The 14,050-nt window shown below is 43.6% G+C and overlaps 1 protein-coding gene across 1 annotated transcript in view; it reads left to right on the top strand.

Annotated features, from left to right (window-relative positions):
- Positions 1–11,291: 11,291 nt before the first annotated feature.
- The window catches only part of LOC132815015 (DEP domain-containing protein 1B-like), a 33,780-nt gene continuing 31,021 nt past the window's right edge, over positions 11,292–14,050 (top strand). The window contains exon 1 of the mRNA XM_060823648.1: positions 11,292–11,456. Within this exon, the coding sequence (XP_060679631.1) occupies positions 11,412–11,456 (45 nt within the window). The 5' untranslated portion in view covers positions 11,292–11,411. The remainder of the gene's footprint in view (positions 11,457–14,050) is intronic.

The raw sequence follows: 14,050 nt of genomic DNA, 5'->3' as shown, positions 1-14,050 counted from the left end.
TATTATGACAAATGACGTTTCATCAGCAGCACTAACTCTGTTTATGCATTTATTACTTTAGTCCCATGTCATCTGATAATGGGTGCAAAGTGAAGAGGGTAATACTATTTGTAAAGATACGTTTAAGTGACAAGATTTGACTGGACATGAATAGTAAGGTTCAGGCATTGAATGTTCTGCCATGAATTAGTCAGTATGATCTTAAGGTTTGAGAGTTGTTGTGGTGGATAGAGAGAGGGCCTTACTGAATTTGGGAACGAGAAGATGAAGAAATTAATCACAGGACTGAATCTTAATTGGGCTTGAGAGTTGGGAATGAGGGGTTACTTAGTATTAGCTCAGCCGGTCTTTGGGAGAGTCTAGTGCAGCATCATCTGAGGATCATTATTGTCTTAGAATATTTGAGGGATTAGTTAAGAATCTTTGGGTGAAATGTTCTGATTTCAGATTGTTTTGTGAAGCAAGATTCATAGCTCAAACACTAATTCTAGTGCATCTTTCATTTTTCACCTCATTACTTTGCAGCCAGACTCTCTGGCATCTTTTCTCTGGGCATAATTTGGCAGGAGGGATAGAAGCACTTGCCACGATTGGGACCTCCAGTTTTCATTTCACTGCCTTGTTAAAAACTAACTGCATGCCATTTCAGTCGCTGCAAGCCCGGGACTGTTTCTCACGGATGTTTGAGATCGCTGAGGACGTGGTGCAGAGCAAAGGACCGCTCTCTTCCTCTGTTGACTGGGACCTGGAGGTTTTGGGGCATAGGATGGTGGAGTGGGCGGTGGTACTTCCTGTGGTACACCACAAGAGGCGGCACCAAAAAACAAAGCTAGCCGGGATTTGATTTGCAGGTGGTTCACTCACTCCCAGGTGAAGTGGTATACCCAGCAGTGCAGGAAGAATGGTAATGGTCTTCTGCCCTCCATGCTACTTCATGCTTTTAGAGCCACCGCTTACCCAAAGTTTGCCACTGCTTAGGCTTCTTATGAAGGCTTGTGGACTAGACCTTTTAACCTGTTGCATGTATCCTACCCACTGAACAGTTCTCGCCCACATCATCCTTCCAAACTGTTAACTATTTTTGCCCTCAGCACTTCCTACTCAGTTACTTAGGACACCTCCCCATCCTGTCTGTTTGTGCATCACCACTAACTACTGCTTTTGCATTTGTTTCCATCAAACTCAGTTCCCTTCTTTGTTTCATTGCATGACAGGTTGGCCCAGCTCAAGCTCTGGTGTCCCCATAGCACTCCAACGACGTGCAACCTCCAGGTTGGCTACATGTAACCTGCAGGATTGATTGTGACCTAGTCCCTGGGCTAAGGGAACAGGTCTCTGGACTTCTCTAGGAGTAAGTGCTTGACTGATCAGAGCTATCCCCTTTGACTGGAACCTTGACTGATGTTCCCTGACCTACTGTATCACCGCTACCCTACAGAAGACTGCTGTCCTTTCACTTTTTTGTGCAGAGCCATTTGAAGCACAATGTGTCAGTTTACACAGCAAACATGCTGTTGCACAGCAACATGTTCACCACCTTGAATATTTTGTGCTCCCCACTATCTTGAATTGCCATCCCTCTGTTAAATGGTAGTACTGTATATACTGCAAGTCAGAGGCAGTTAGCTTGTAACTGAGCACCAAAGAAAGCGATGTGACCCACACAGGCTGGCATCCTAGAAGTGATTATGTTGATGAAGCAAATCAAGAGTCATAAGATGTATCCTACACAGCTGCATGTCTCCCTCTGCAAAAAGTGACTTAAAAATATGCAAGATATGGGTGTCTCGGAGATCCAATACAAAAGTGTTGAAATGCTAATGTGAAAGATTTGGTCTTAAAGTAGACTTGACCATGTTGTGAGACTGGTGGTTTATTGATGCTGATTTTGTATGGACAAAGGGTCAAGCAGGAGTGTGCATGGAGCAGAGACACTGTTGTGAAGTAGCACCGGATGATGGCCAGAACAACGATTCACTGAGATGCTGCATCAGGTATGTACTTTGATTTACATGATGGGAAACTGCTCCATCTAGTTTGTCAGGGAAGAGGAGAATTAGAAGTGGTGTACAGATAAGATTTTAGGTTTTCAGATAGCAGATTTTAGCTGAGATTCTGAAATCCCCTTTTTATGATTTGAGAATAAAATCTTAATTTTTCTCCAGCTAGATTCTAATTTTTGTGTTCATTCTGTATTTTATCACCATTTTCTTGTCATTGTCCCATGTCATGTCAGGAAGTGGAAATTTGTACCCTTAGCCCTCAAGTTTTTCTAAGGGCAGGTTTTGATTTTCTCAGCTGCTGTGCTGAGGTTCTAAGGGAGAATGAACTTTGGTGAAATTGGGTTGGAAGTTCAGCTAAGACCACTGGGGAGGAGAATAGAATTGGTGCTTTTGGAATAGTTTTGTAGTGTGGTAAAAGGATTTGCTTTGGTCTTGATTCACCACCGAAGTGTTTGCTCAAGAAAGCAGTCTGGACAAAAATGGAATTGTGGATATTTGAAATCTGACATTTACGCAATGGTACATGTAAAAGAGGGATATAATAGTGGATACTTGGTGTAATGTGGAGGCAATAGATTGGGTTAACAGGCTTTTTTTAAACAAGAGTGGGGTGCTAGAAAAGCAAACAAATCAGACAGCATCCGAGGAGCAGGAAAATTGACACTTCTGGCAAGAGTCCTTGATCAGGAATGAGACTTGAGCTGAGGGGGTGTAGAGGAAAGGGAGCTGGGAATACGATAGGTTGGAGAGGAGGGTGGAGCAGATAGGTGGGAAGGAAGATGGACAGGTCATGAGGGTGGTGCACAGTTGAAAGGTTGAATCTGGGATAAGGTGGGGAGGGGGGTGGGAAAGGGGGAAATGAGGAACTGGTGAAGTCCACATGGATGCCATGTGGTTGGAGGGTCCTGAGGCAGAAGATGAGGCCTTCGTCATCCAGGTGGTTAGGGTGTGGCGATGGCGGTGGCCATGGACCTGCACGTCCTTGGAGTGAGAGGGGGAGTTGAAATGTTTGGTCACGGGGCAGGTTGGTGCAGGTGTCCCAGGGATGTTCTCAGAATGTCAACTTGCAGAGTTCTTCAATCTCCCCAGTGTACAGGAGACCACATCAGGTGCAACGGATTCACTAAATGATGTGTGGAACCTTCCAACTCAACATCACCCTCGTAACTTGTCCTACCTGTCCATTTTACATTGCACGTATTTGCTCCACACTCCTCTCTAACGAATCACCAATACCCCCATCTCCATCTACCTATGACACTCAGCTCGCTTACTCCCCCTCACCCCAAGCCCCACTCCCTTGGCTCACAAGCCTTATTCCTGATGAAGGACTCTTGCCTGAATCATTGATTCTCCTGCTCCTCAGATGCAGCTTGACCTGCTACACTTTTCCAGCACCACATTCTTGACTCTGATCTCCAGGATCTGCAGTCCTCACTTTCTCCTAGCTTTTGAGTAGAATTAGGGATGAATAGAACTGGTATTTTTCATGGCGTGACTAACAACTATCTGGTCCTGAGCACTCAAGGTAATTCAAAAAAGGCAACAGGCTTTGAATATCCTCTTTTTCTTTTTTTGAGGTGGGGATTTTGTAGATGTATATGTAACTTCCAACACATGTGAATGAGCTACATTTGAGCTCACTGGAAATATCAAATGCTGGAGATCACTGGGTCAGGCAACATCCCTGGAGAGAGCAAACTAATATTGAGTCTACATGAGAGAGCATTGTGTATGTCATGTGCTCTTCATGGATGCTGCCTGACCAGCTGTGATGTCCAGCATTTGTTGTTTTCAGTATAGATTTCAGAATCTGCAGTAATTTGCTCTTATACTTGAGCTGACTTATCCTAAGTCGGTTGTTAGTGTTGCTATTGGTGCACTCAGATAACATTTACTGTATGATCTTTTGGATGTGATTCCAATAATAGGCATTTTGGCTTTTGCAAGTACAGGAATGTTGAAGAATTTCATTGCACTTTGCACTTTGCCTATTACAAACTGCCTTTAAAAAAAACTTATTTGATTAGCCAATTGGTAGGGCATGCAAGCACATGGAAATTTATATACGCTGATCAGTTATGTGGTAAGTAGAATATGTTCTTGGATTGTTTGCAACATCCAGTTAATAAATTACTATTGCCAATTTTCAATGAGTCCATATTGTAATCAGAATATGGTTAGGAACAATTGTAATTATTTTGAATTTTGATATCACTTGTAAGTTTCTTTTTCTACATGGGAAAGACTCTTGTCATCAAGCCTCCATAACTTATTGGTGTGCACACGCGTCATGATCTTAGTTGAGAGAGGTAAATTTTTAACAGAAAAAATCCCAAATCTCAGTTTTTCTTACTAAAAAAATAGCCATAAGGTTTTTTTGATTTAAAATTTTGTTTTAAACAAGAGTTAAAGCAAAAACTGACTATTTTGGACACTCAACCTAAAATCAACATGGGTTATAAATGTAAACGTGAGTTAACAGACAAATTGTGGTAGATTTTAAACTACAGATAACAGATGAAATGTAACATAAATAAATACCATCTTACAAGTTGGCTTGGCAGTCCATTCGGTGTGTATGCCACTGATTTCAGTCTTTCAGAATACTGGCTTCCGCACAGAATGTCAACTCCTTCTCTCTGATCCCCAGCCAACAATAACTGTAACTAACTTGAGTTCCACAGGCACAGTAATCCCCAAAATAGCACATGTTTGCAGAACCTCTCCAAAACCTTTTGCAACAGTCTGGATAGTATTGATGTCTTCAATTCAGCAATGTTGTCTTCAATTAACAAACAGCTGCAGAAACAATTTTTGTTCAAAAATTTCCTGGATCATATCCTCCACCTTTTATCAGCTGATTTGCACTGTGAGCCTGGAATCATCATTGGAGTTCTGGTTCTGTCATTTTTGTGGTTTAGCCTTCCACAGATGTTTGTTTCCAATCTTCATCTCAGTCTTGGTTTCTTTAGAAACTGGACAAGTCAGTTCCACTGTACACTTTTTTTAAAATTCAGATATGTCTCAAAAAAAGGCTTTAAGAAGCAATTTCAGTGTCTGATTTATGTGAAGAATTTCAGCCAATCTTTTGTATTCTAATATGCGCAGCAACTGAGCACTGACTATCAAGTGGGTAGTCTAAATGTGAAGAGCTTTTGGCTTCTGCACTATCTGATGAACCACAATCATGTGCAGGAGAGTGGCTGTCTCAAGAAAATCATTTGCAGCAAAGACATCAACAATTCTTGTTTAAGACTATAAACTTACTGATATTTGAGAAATTGTCACGATACACTTAAGAAACAGGTCAGAAGCTGATTCAACTTGTGCAGCTATCAGCATATACATCCACTATCAAATACATGTGCATTGAATTCTGGTCAGCAGTCTGCAAGGAAGATCTTTTGTCGCACCTCCCTTTGAACCAAGTGGCCCAGGTCCAAGTCCCACCTGCTACGGAAGGTTGATTTGAAAATATCTGCAAGAAAGATCTCCGAAACAAGTGCAGATCATTTAGGATAGATATAAGGAACTTCTTCAGTCTGTCAGTGTAGACTAAGATGGATCAATTTCTACACCTTTTTTAAAAATCCAGGAATATTGCGAGAAAATGCTGAAATAGAGCAGCTGCAAATTTTGGTACACATACCCTGCATTACACAAATTTCACCTTTAGCCTTCTGAACCTACATTAGCTCCTGGCTCTCATAAATCCTTAAGAGTGTTTTAATGGCTCAGCCAGCATTTATTGGCTGTCCTGAGTTGCCCTTGAGAAGGTGGTGGTGAAATGCTGCCTTTAACTTCTCCATGTGCTGTAGGTAGACCCACAATGCCTGTAGGGAAGGGTAGTGTCAAGCTGCTGGAGCTGACTAGTGCCTTGTAGATGCTGGACAGGCTTTGGAAAATCAGGAGGAGAGTTACTTCAGTAGTCCTAGTCTCTGGCCTGCTCTTGTAGTTGCTGTATTTGTGTTGAGTCCAGTTGAGTTACTGGTCAATGGTAACCCTGAATGAAGCTACCTTTGCAAGAGGCCTTTGCAAGTTACGAATAGCCTGTAAAATAGTTTTTAATCACATTTTAGGATAAACTGCTAATTGATGCAATGCTTTATTTAAGAAATAATTCATCTTCAATGTCTGAAGATAGGAATGTAGGCTGACATTAAAACTGGATCCTAAATTAAGCATTAATTATTTTTTTTCAGTTGCTAATCTATTATATATTTCCAATGTTTTCTGTTTGCGTACTAACAGATTTCTCCTGCATGGAACATTGCTGAGTTGTTATATTTAAAATGTACTGTTGAGTAGGAGAGAGAGTGTGAGACATAAAAGCAATGAAATGACTTTAGAAATGAGTGTCATTTCTCCAGAAATCATTTTTGTCGGTTGTAGTTAAATACATTCACTTCAATTAGATTACGTGTTCACCTTGTAAATTGCATGTCGACAACTAAATTTTTATTTGTGAAGTACAGACATCTTTTGCACATTTACTTCTTGTGGAAAATGTGCAAAGTTGACCAAAACTTGTACTTCACACCCACAGCATAATAGCACTGCAAGTTATTTTACAGAAATGTTAACCCCAGTTACCTAAGTTGATTTTAGATCAGATGACCAAAAGCTTAGTCAGATAGGAATGCTTAAATTGCCTGTTAAGAGAACCACAGAGGGCTAGGAAGCTCTATGCACAGCTACAAAATCGATGCTCAAGATGCTGGAAATAGAGGAGCACAGATTACTCGTATTGCAGATCTGGAAATGATAGGAAAGGGTAAGGCCTTGGAGGAATTTAAGAACAGGTGAGAGTTTCTAAATTGTCACTTTCTAACTGGGAGACAGGTGTCCTATTCACCACCATGACTGCAGAAATTTACATTACCTCAAGATCAAAGGGTAGAATACCCTTTGGTACACTTGTCCATGCCAACCAGCCATCCCTTCCCAATCTAATCCCACCTGCCAGCACCCGGCCCATATCCTTCCAAACCCTTCCCATTCATATACCCATCCAAATGCATTTTAAATGTTGCAATTGTACCAGCCTCCACCACTTCCTCTGGAAGCTCATTCCATACAAGTACCACCCTGTGTGAAAAAGTTGCCCCTTAGGTGTCTCATATCTTTCCCCTCTCACCCTAAACCTATGCCCTCTAGTTCTTGACTCCCCACCCCAGAGAAAGAACTTTGTCTATTTATCTTATCCATGCCCATCATGATTTTATAAACCTCTATAAGGTCACCCCTCAGTCTATGATGCTGCAGGGAAAACAGCTCCAGCCTATTCAACCTCTCCCTCTAGCTCAAATTGTCCAACCCTGGCAACATCCTTGTAAATCTTTTCTGAACCCTTCAAAGTTTCACTATCTTTTCAATAGCAAAGAGACCAGAATTGCACGCAATATTCCAACAGTGGCCTAACCAATGTCCTATACAGCCACAACATGACCTCCCAACTCCTGTACTCAATATGCTGACCAATAAAGGAAAGCATACCAAACGCTTCCTTCACTATCCTATCTACCTGCGACTCCACTTTCAAGGAGCTATGAACCTGAACTCCGAGGTGTCTTTGTTCAGCAACACTCTCTAGGACCTTGCCATTAAGTGTATAAGTCCTACTAAGATTTACTTTCCCAAAATGCAGCACCTCTCACTTATCTCAGTTAAACTCCATTTGCCACTTCTCAGCCCATTGGCACATCTCCCTGTTTCTGTGCTGTACATCTGACTCTAATAATGGAGACCAGATGATGTGTATTAGCTCAAAATTGAAGGTGGTAAGGCACAGAAGTTTCAGCAGTAGGTGAACTGGAGCAGAGTAATTTACCTTTTTTAAGTTAGTTAGATTCTTGAGTCTTGAAGGGTAGGCAGGAAAGTGGAGTTGAAAACACCATCCGACCACCCAGAAGTTGGAAAAGGCTTAAGGAGACTGCTCCAGTTCCTAATTCATTAGTTTTTATGGAGGCTGATGTCATGGAGGAAAACGCCAGGCAGCCTTGAACCCCACCCATCCAAATGCAACAAGGATTTAACGCGCCTGGTCCTCACCTTTCACCTCACGAATACAGCGCATCATCCTCCACCATTTCCACCACCAGAGAGAGATTTCCCTCCCCACCACTATCAGCATTCTGCAAAGACCATTCCCTCTGCGACTCCCTTGTTAGATCCACACACCCCCACCAACCCACCCTCCACTCTCAGCACCTTCCCTAGCTGCTGCACAAAGTGTAAATCCTGCACCCGCACCACCTCCCTCCCCCGCTCCCAACACCCCCCATCACTGTTCAAGGCCCCAAAGGATCCTCCCAAATTCAGCAATTTCCTGCACCTCCACACATGTCATCTACTGTGTCCATTGCTCTCGATATGGTGTCTTCTACATTGGGGAGACAGGATGCCAATTTGAAGAACACTTCAGGGAACGTCTCTGGGACATGCACCAAACAACACCACCACCCTGTGGCCGACCACTTCAACTTCACCTCCCACTCCACCAAGCACAAGCAAGTCCTGAACCACCACCATCATCAAATTGTGGCCACCTAATGCCTGGAGGAAGAACGCCTTATCTTCTATCTTGGGACCCTCCAACCACACGGTATCAACATCCACTTCACCAGTTTCCTCCTCTCCCCTCCCCCCACCTTGTCCAAGATCCAACCTTCACAACATGGCACCACCCTCTTGAACTGTCCCATCTGTCCATCTTCCTTCCCACCTATCCACTCTACACTCTGCTCTGACCTCACCCCCTGCCTGCATCCACCTATTGCCACCCCACCCCCAACCTCCTTTTTATATCTCAGCCCCCTTTCCCTCCGCTCCCTACCACTTTCTTGATGAAGGGTTTATTGCCAAAAATGTCGATTCTCCTGCTCCTCAGATATTACCTTTCCTGTTGTGGTATTCAGCGCCATACTTTTTGATTCCGATCTCTGGTATCTGCAGTCCTCACCTTCTAGCCTTAGTGTCTGTGTTCACATGTTGCGAAAAGCTCATCCTGGGATCTAATATCGCACCAAGTTTGCAAACAGTCTGGTTCAGCCTCAATTGCCAGACAGAACGGATTGAGGTGGCAGTGTGGATGGATACAAATTTTGTGTTGTGAAGTCAATGGCTTCAATAATCTTTTACATTGGAGGAAGTTCCTGCTCATCCAGCTATTCCGTCTATCTAATACCTGTTAGATCTAGCTAATCTAATACCATTTTACAAGTAGCTTTATACTTTCCCATCCTGAACTCGTGTATCTGTTTTTCCATGTATTCATCAAACTGTCTCTTGTCAATACTTTCTGCTTCAACCACTCCATGTTTAGATTAGATTTCCTTATGTGCTAGTGATTTACAGGTTGTACCAGTATGTAAAGCATTTTCTGAATTTTTTATCTATTCAGTAGCTATCTTCTATTTGCAAACAATTTGTACAAGAAACACAGTTGTTTTGTCAGAAAATCCTAAGTAAATAATTAAGAAGACTACCTGTACAAAGCAAAATATTTAATATACTGAGTAATCCTTACATTCACCCAGTCTCAAAAATGCTGTAAAGCTTTAACAATCTTCTGTTTTCAAATGTCCTTGTATTCTGGATTTTACATAGTTACTGGACACACAGTCAATTTCACATGTATGACCAGTGTGACTACATTGCCTGTGGTTTTGAAATTGGATAGTACTAGAGATGTTTTGTACTACTTCAAGGCATAAACGTCATGTCTTCCCACCCCCGCCCCACCACACCCATTTAGGTGTGCTTGTCCACAGTCCTGAAGACAGCAGAGCTGGTTGATAGGCTGTGAAGAAGGTATGCGCTTGCTTTGATATGTCAAAGCATTGAAAACAAGAGCAGGGTTAAAAATGGCACTGTACATAACATTGGATCCAGTTGGAGTAGTGTGCAATTCTGGTTGCCATGGTGTTGGATGGATGTGATTGTACTATTAAGGGTATGGAGGAGATTTACCAGCTATGTTGCTTGCCTTGGAGTGATTTAGTTTAGTGAGATAGATGAGATTAATTGAAGTTATTTTCCATAGTGCAAGGATAGCTCTGAATAGGTCTGATCTGAGTATAAAGTTCTGAGACAGAGAGAACATACAAAGAAACATTTCCCCTTGCTTGAAGGGTCTATAACCCTAGAGGACACTGTTTTTAAGGAGCAGGGTTATAGCACTCTCATCAAGAGCCAGTCTGGACACCCTCTGTGATGTCACCTTCCCAGTGCCACTATTTTAACGTTCACTGGTACTACCGCCACCAATCACTGGAGAAGTTTTGATGTCACAAGCCTTGAATGCTGGGAGGATATCCCTGCTATCATTTCCCAGTTGCTATGAGCTATATCTGCTACTAGTCATGGGTGGAGTGGCAGCTCCTCCTGGTGGTCGGAGGCAATGTGTAGCTGCCCTGTGAATTTTGCCGTTTAACCACTGCAAAAGGCTCCAATAAAAAATGAGAACAAGCATTCAAGAGCAAGTCCTGCTATTTACTGCCATCTTGAATCTCTTTGATTAGGAGGGTTGGAAGAAAACATCTTTTATTTCGACAATAGTGGTTATCTGAAATGCTCTATTTAAAAGGATGGTGAAAATGGGAATGAAGGTATGTAAATACAATTTAAACAAACCCCGTTGGAACCCTCAATGTTAGGGGTCATGTACTGAGAAAAAGTGATTTGAACAGGTGATAGAAGGGGCTGAAAGGTCATTCTCATGCTGTAAAAAGTTTTTTTTTCTTGGATATTACCTCAGTGCTGCTGTAAATCAATTCAGCTCCTTGTTTTTTTTCCCTAATCATCTCCTTCCTATGCTTTTCTGGTTGATTTTTTTTCTTATTCACAAGCTAAACTTCCCGTTCAAAACTGTGCTAAATTTTATAATGTTCCTCAATCTTTGTACACATACCATGATAAAATAAAGGCAATAACATTGATTTAGGGTTATTCCTATATGTTTGCATTGGTGTGCTTTCAACGATAGCAAAATGCATTGCTCTAAATAAACAACTATCCTAGTAATTGCCACTGAAAGCGTTGGTACAAACCTGCGCGTCCAACTTCTGTCTCTGACATCTCCCACCTTGTCTAGCCTAACTCCTCCCCCAGTGCGCAGGTGCACTCCCCGCCAGCTCCTTCCTCGCCTCTGGTTGGTTCAAGACCGTCCATCTCGGTTCCGGCCCCTGGTTACCATCGTCCTATCAGGGCCGCCCCTTTGAGGGTCACGCGACCGCAGCTGTCGCCCAATCAGTGCGAGCGCTGCCGGCGCTGCCGATTTCAAACTGCCCGGGCTGCCCGTGCCCCATTGAGAAACTGTGATGGGAGTTAACGGACACTGAGGCGGTGTTACCGCGGTCCTGAGAGCGGGCCCTGTGGGGGGTGGGGGACGCCGCCCCCCACACCATGGACAGCAAGATAGCGGCGGGTCCGTACCGAGCCACCAAGCTGGTGAGTGCTCTCTCCCCCCCGCCATGCCTCCCTGTTAGCCTTGTCTGCGCGGTGTCCCCGCAGCGCCGCTGGTTAAATGTCTCCTTCCTGTGAGCGCACTCTGTCCTGCACATTGCATGGGAAATGTCTAGATTTCAGTGTTTCAGAGCTTCCCCGGTGTGGGAGAGAAGCGAAACGACAATTCCTGCGGGTGTATACGTTTTTGACGCGTGTAGATTAGCGGAGGACGGCCAGCAGGAAATTATTGCAGGCGACAGTAAAACGTAGGGATGAGACAGTGAAGACTGCAGATGCTGGAGATCAGAGTGGAGAGTGTGGTGCTGGAAAACTACAGCAGGTCAGGCAGTATCCCAGGAGCAGGAGAACTGACATTTTGGGCATAAACCCTTCATCAGAAAGTAAAATGCTGCTGCTAATGGATTAAAAACAAAATGCAGGATATCCTCAATTCTGACCTGATGAAAAATCATCTTATTAACCTAGATTTCCAAAAGTACATTTTAAGATGCCCTGCAAAGGTTGAGAGGCAAGAAACTGGGGCTAGTGTGATTGCTGGACCTCTTGCTGAGATATTTGTATCATTGATAGTCACAGGTGAGGTACCGGAAGACTGGAGATTGGCAAACGTGGTGCCACTGTTTAAGAAGGGCGGTAAAGACAAGCCAGAGAACTGTAGACCAGTGAGCCTGACCTTGGTGCTAGGCAAGTTGTTGGAGGGAATCCTGAGGGACAGGATGCACATGTATTTGGAAAGGCAAGGACTGATTAGGGATAGTCAACATGGCTTTGTGCATGGGGAATCATGTCTCACAAACTTGATTGAGTTTTTTGAGGAAGTAACAAAGAGGATTGATGAGGGCAGAGCAATAGATGTGATCTATATGGACTTCAGGAAGGCGTTTGACAAGGTTCCCCATGGGAGACTGATTAGCAAGGTTGGATCTCATGGAAGAGAAAGTGAGATCTGCAGATGCTGGAGATCAGAGCTGAAAATGTGTTGCTGGAAAAGCGCAGCAGGTCAGGCAGCATCCAAGGAACAGGAAATTTGACATTTCGGGCATAAGCCCTTCTTCCTGAAGAATTTCCTGTTCCTTGGACGCTGCCTGACCTGCTGCGTTTTTCCAGCAACACATTTTATATCTCATGGAGTACAGGGAGAACTAGCCATTTGGATATAGAACTGGCTCAAAGGTAGAAGAGAGAGGGTGGTGGTGGAGGGTTGTTTTTCAGACTGGAGGCCTGTGTCCAATGGAGTGCCACGAGAATCGGTGCTGGGTCCTCTACTTTTTGTCATTTACATAAAATGATTTGGATTCGAGAATAAGAGTTACAGCTAGTAAGTTTGCAGATGACACCAAAATTGGAGGTGTAGTGGACAGTGAAGAGGGTTACCTCAGATTATAACAGGATCTGGACCAGATGGGCCAATGGGCTGAAAAGTGGCAGATGGAGTTCAATTCAGATAAAGGCGAGGTGCTGCATTTTGGGAAAGCAAATCTTAGCAGGACTTATACACTTAATGGTAAGGTCCTAGGGAGTGTTGCTGAACAGAGACCTTGGAATGTAGGTTCATAGCTCCTTGAAAGTGGAGTCACAGGGAGATAGGATAACGAAGGCATTTGGTATGCTTTCCTTTGGTCAGAGTATTGAGTACAGGAGTTGGGAGGTCATGTTGCAGCTGTACAGGACATTGGTTCGGCCACTGTTGGAATATTAGACCATAAGACATAGGAGTGGAAGTAAGGCCATTCGGCCCATCGAGTCCACTCCGCCATTCAATCATGGCTGATGGGCATTTCAACTCCACTTACCAGCATTCTCCACATAGCCCTTAATTCCTTGTGACATCAAGAATTTATCAATCTCTGCCTTGAAGACATTTAGCGTCCTGGCCTCCACTGCACTCCGCGGCAATGAATTCCACAGGCCCACCACCCTCTGGCTGAAGAAATGTCTCCGCATTTCTGTTCTGAATTGACCCCCTCTAATTTTAAGGCTGTGCCCACGGGTCCTAGTCGCCCCGCCTAATGGAAACAATTTCTTAGTATCCACCCTTTCCAAGCCATGTATTATCTTGTAAGTTTCTATTGGATCTCCCTTTAACCTTCTAAACTCCAATGAGTACAATCCCAGGATCCTCAGCCGTTCCTCGTATGTTAGATCTATGATTCCAGGGATCATCCGTGTGAATCTCCGCTGGACACACTCCAGTGCCAGTATGTCCCCCCTGAGGTGTGGGGCCCAAAACTGGACCCAGTACTCCAACTGGGGCCTAACCAGAGCTTAATAAAGCCTCAGTAGCACATCGCTGCTTTTATATTCCAACCCTGTTGAGATAAATGACAACATTGCATTTGCTGTCTTAATCATGGATTCAACCTGCATGTTTACCTTTAGAGAATCCTTGACTAGCACTCCCACATCCCTTTGTACTTTGGATCCCTTTGTACATTGAATTATGTGCAATTCTGGTCTCTTTCCTATTGGAAAGATGTTGTGAAACTTGAAAGGGTTCAGAAAAGATTTACACACATGTTGCCAGGGTTGGAGGATTTGAGCTATAGGTAGAGGCTGAACAGGCTGGGGTTGTTTCC

The sequence above is a fragment of the Hemiscyllium ocellatum genome, chromosome 1 (genome assembly GCF_020745735.1).
Source record: "Hemiscyllium ocellatum isolate sHemOce1 chromosome 1, sHemOce1.pat.X.cur, whole genome shotgun sequence".
Classification (NCBI taxonomy): domain Eukaryota; kingdom Metazoa; phylum Chordata; class Chondrichthyes; order Orectolobiformes; family Hemiscylliidae; genus Hemiscyllium; species Hemiscyllium ocellatum.
This window is presented reverse-complemented; position numbering and strand designations above follow the sequence as displayed.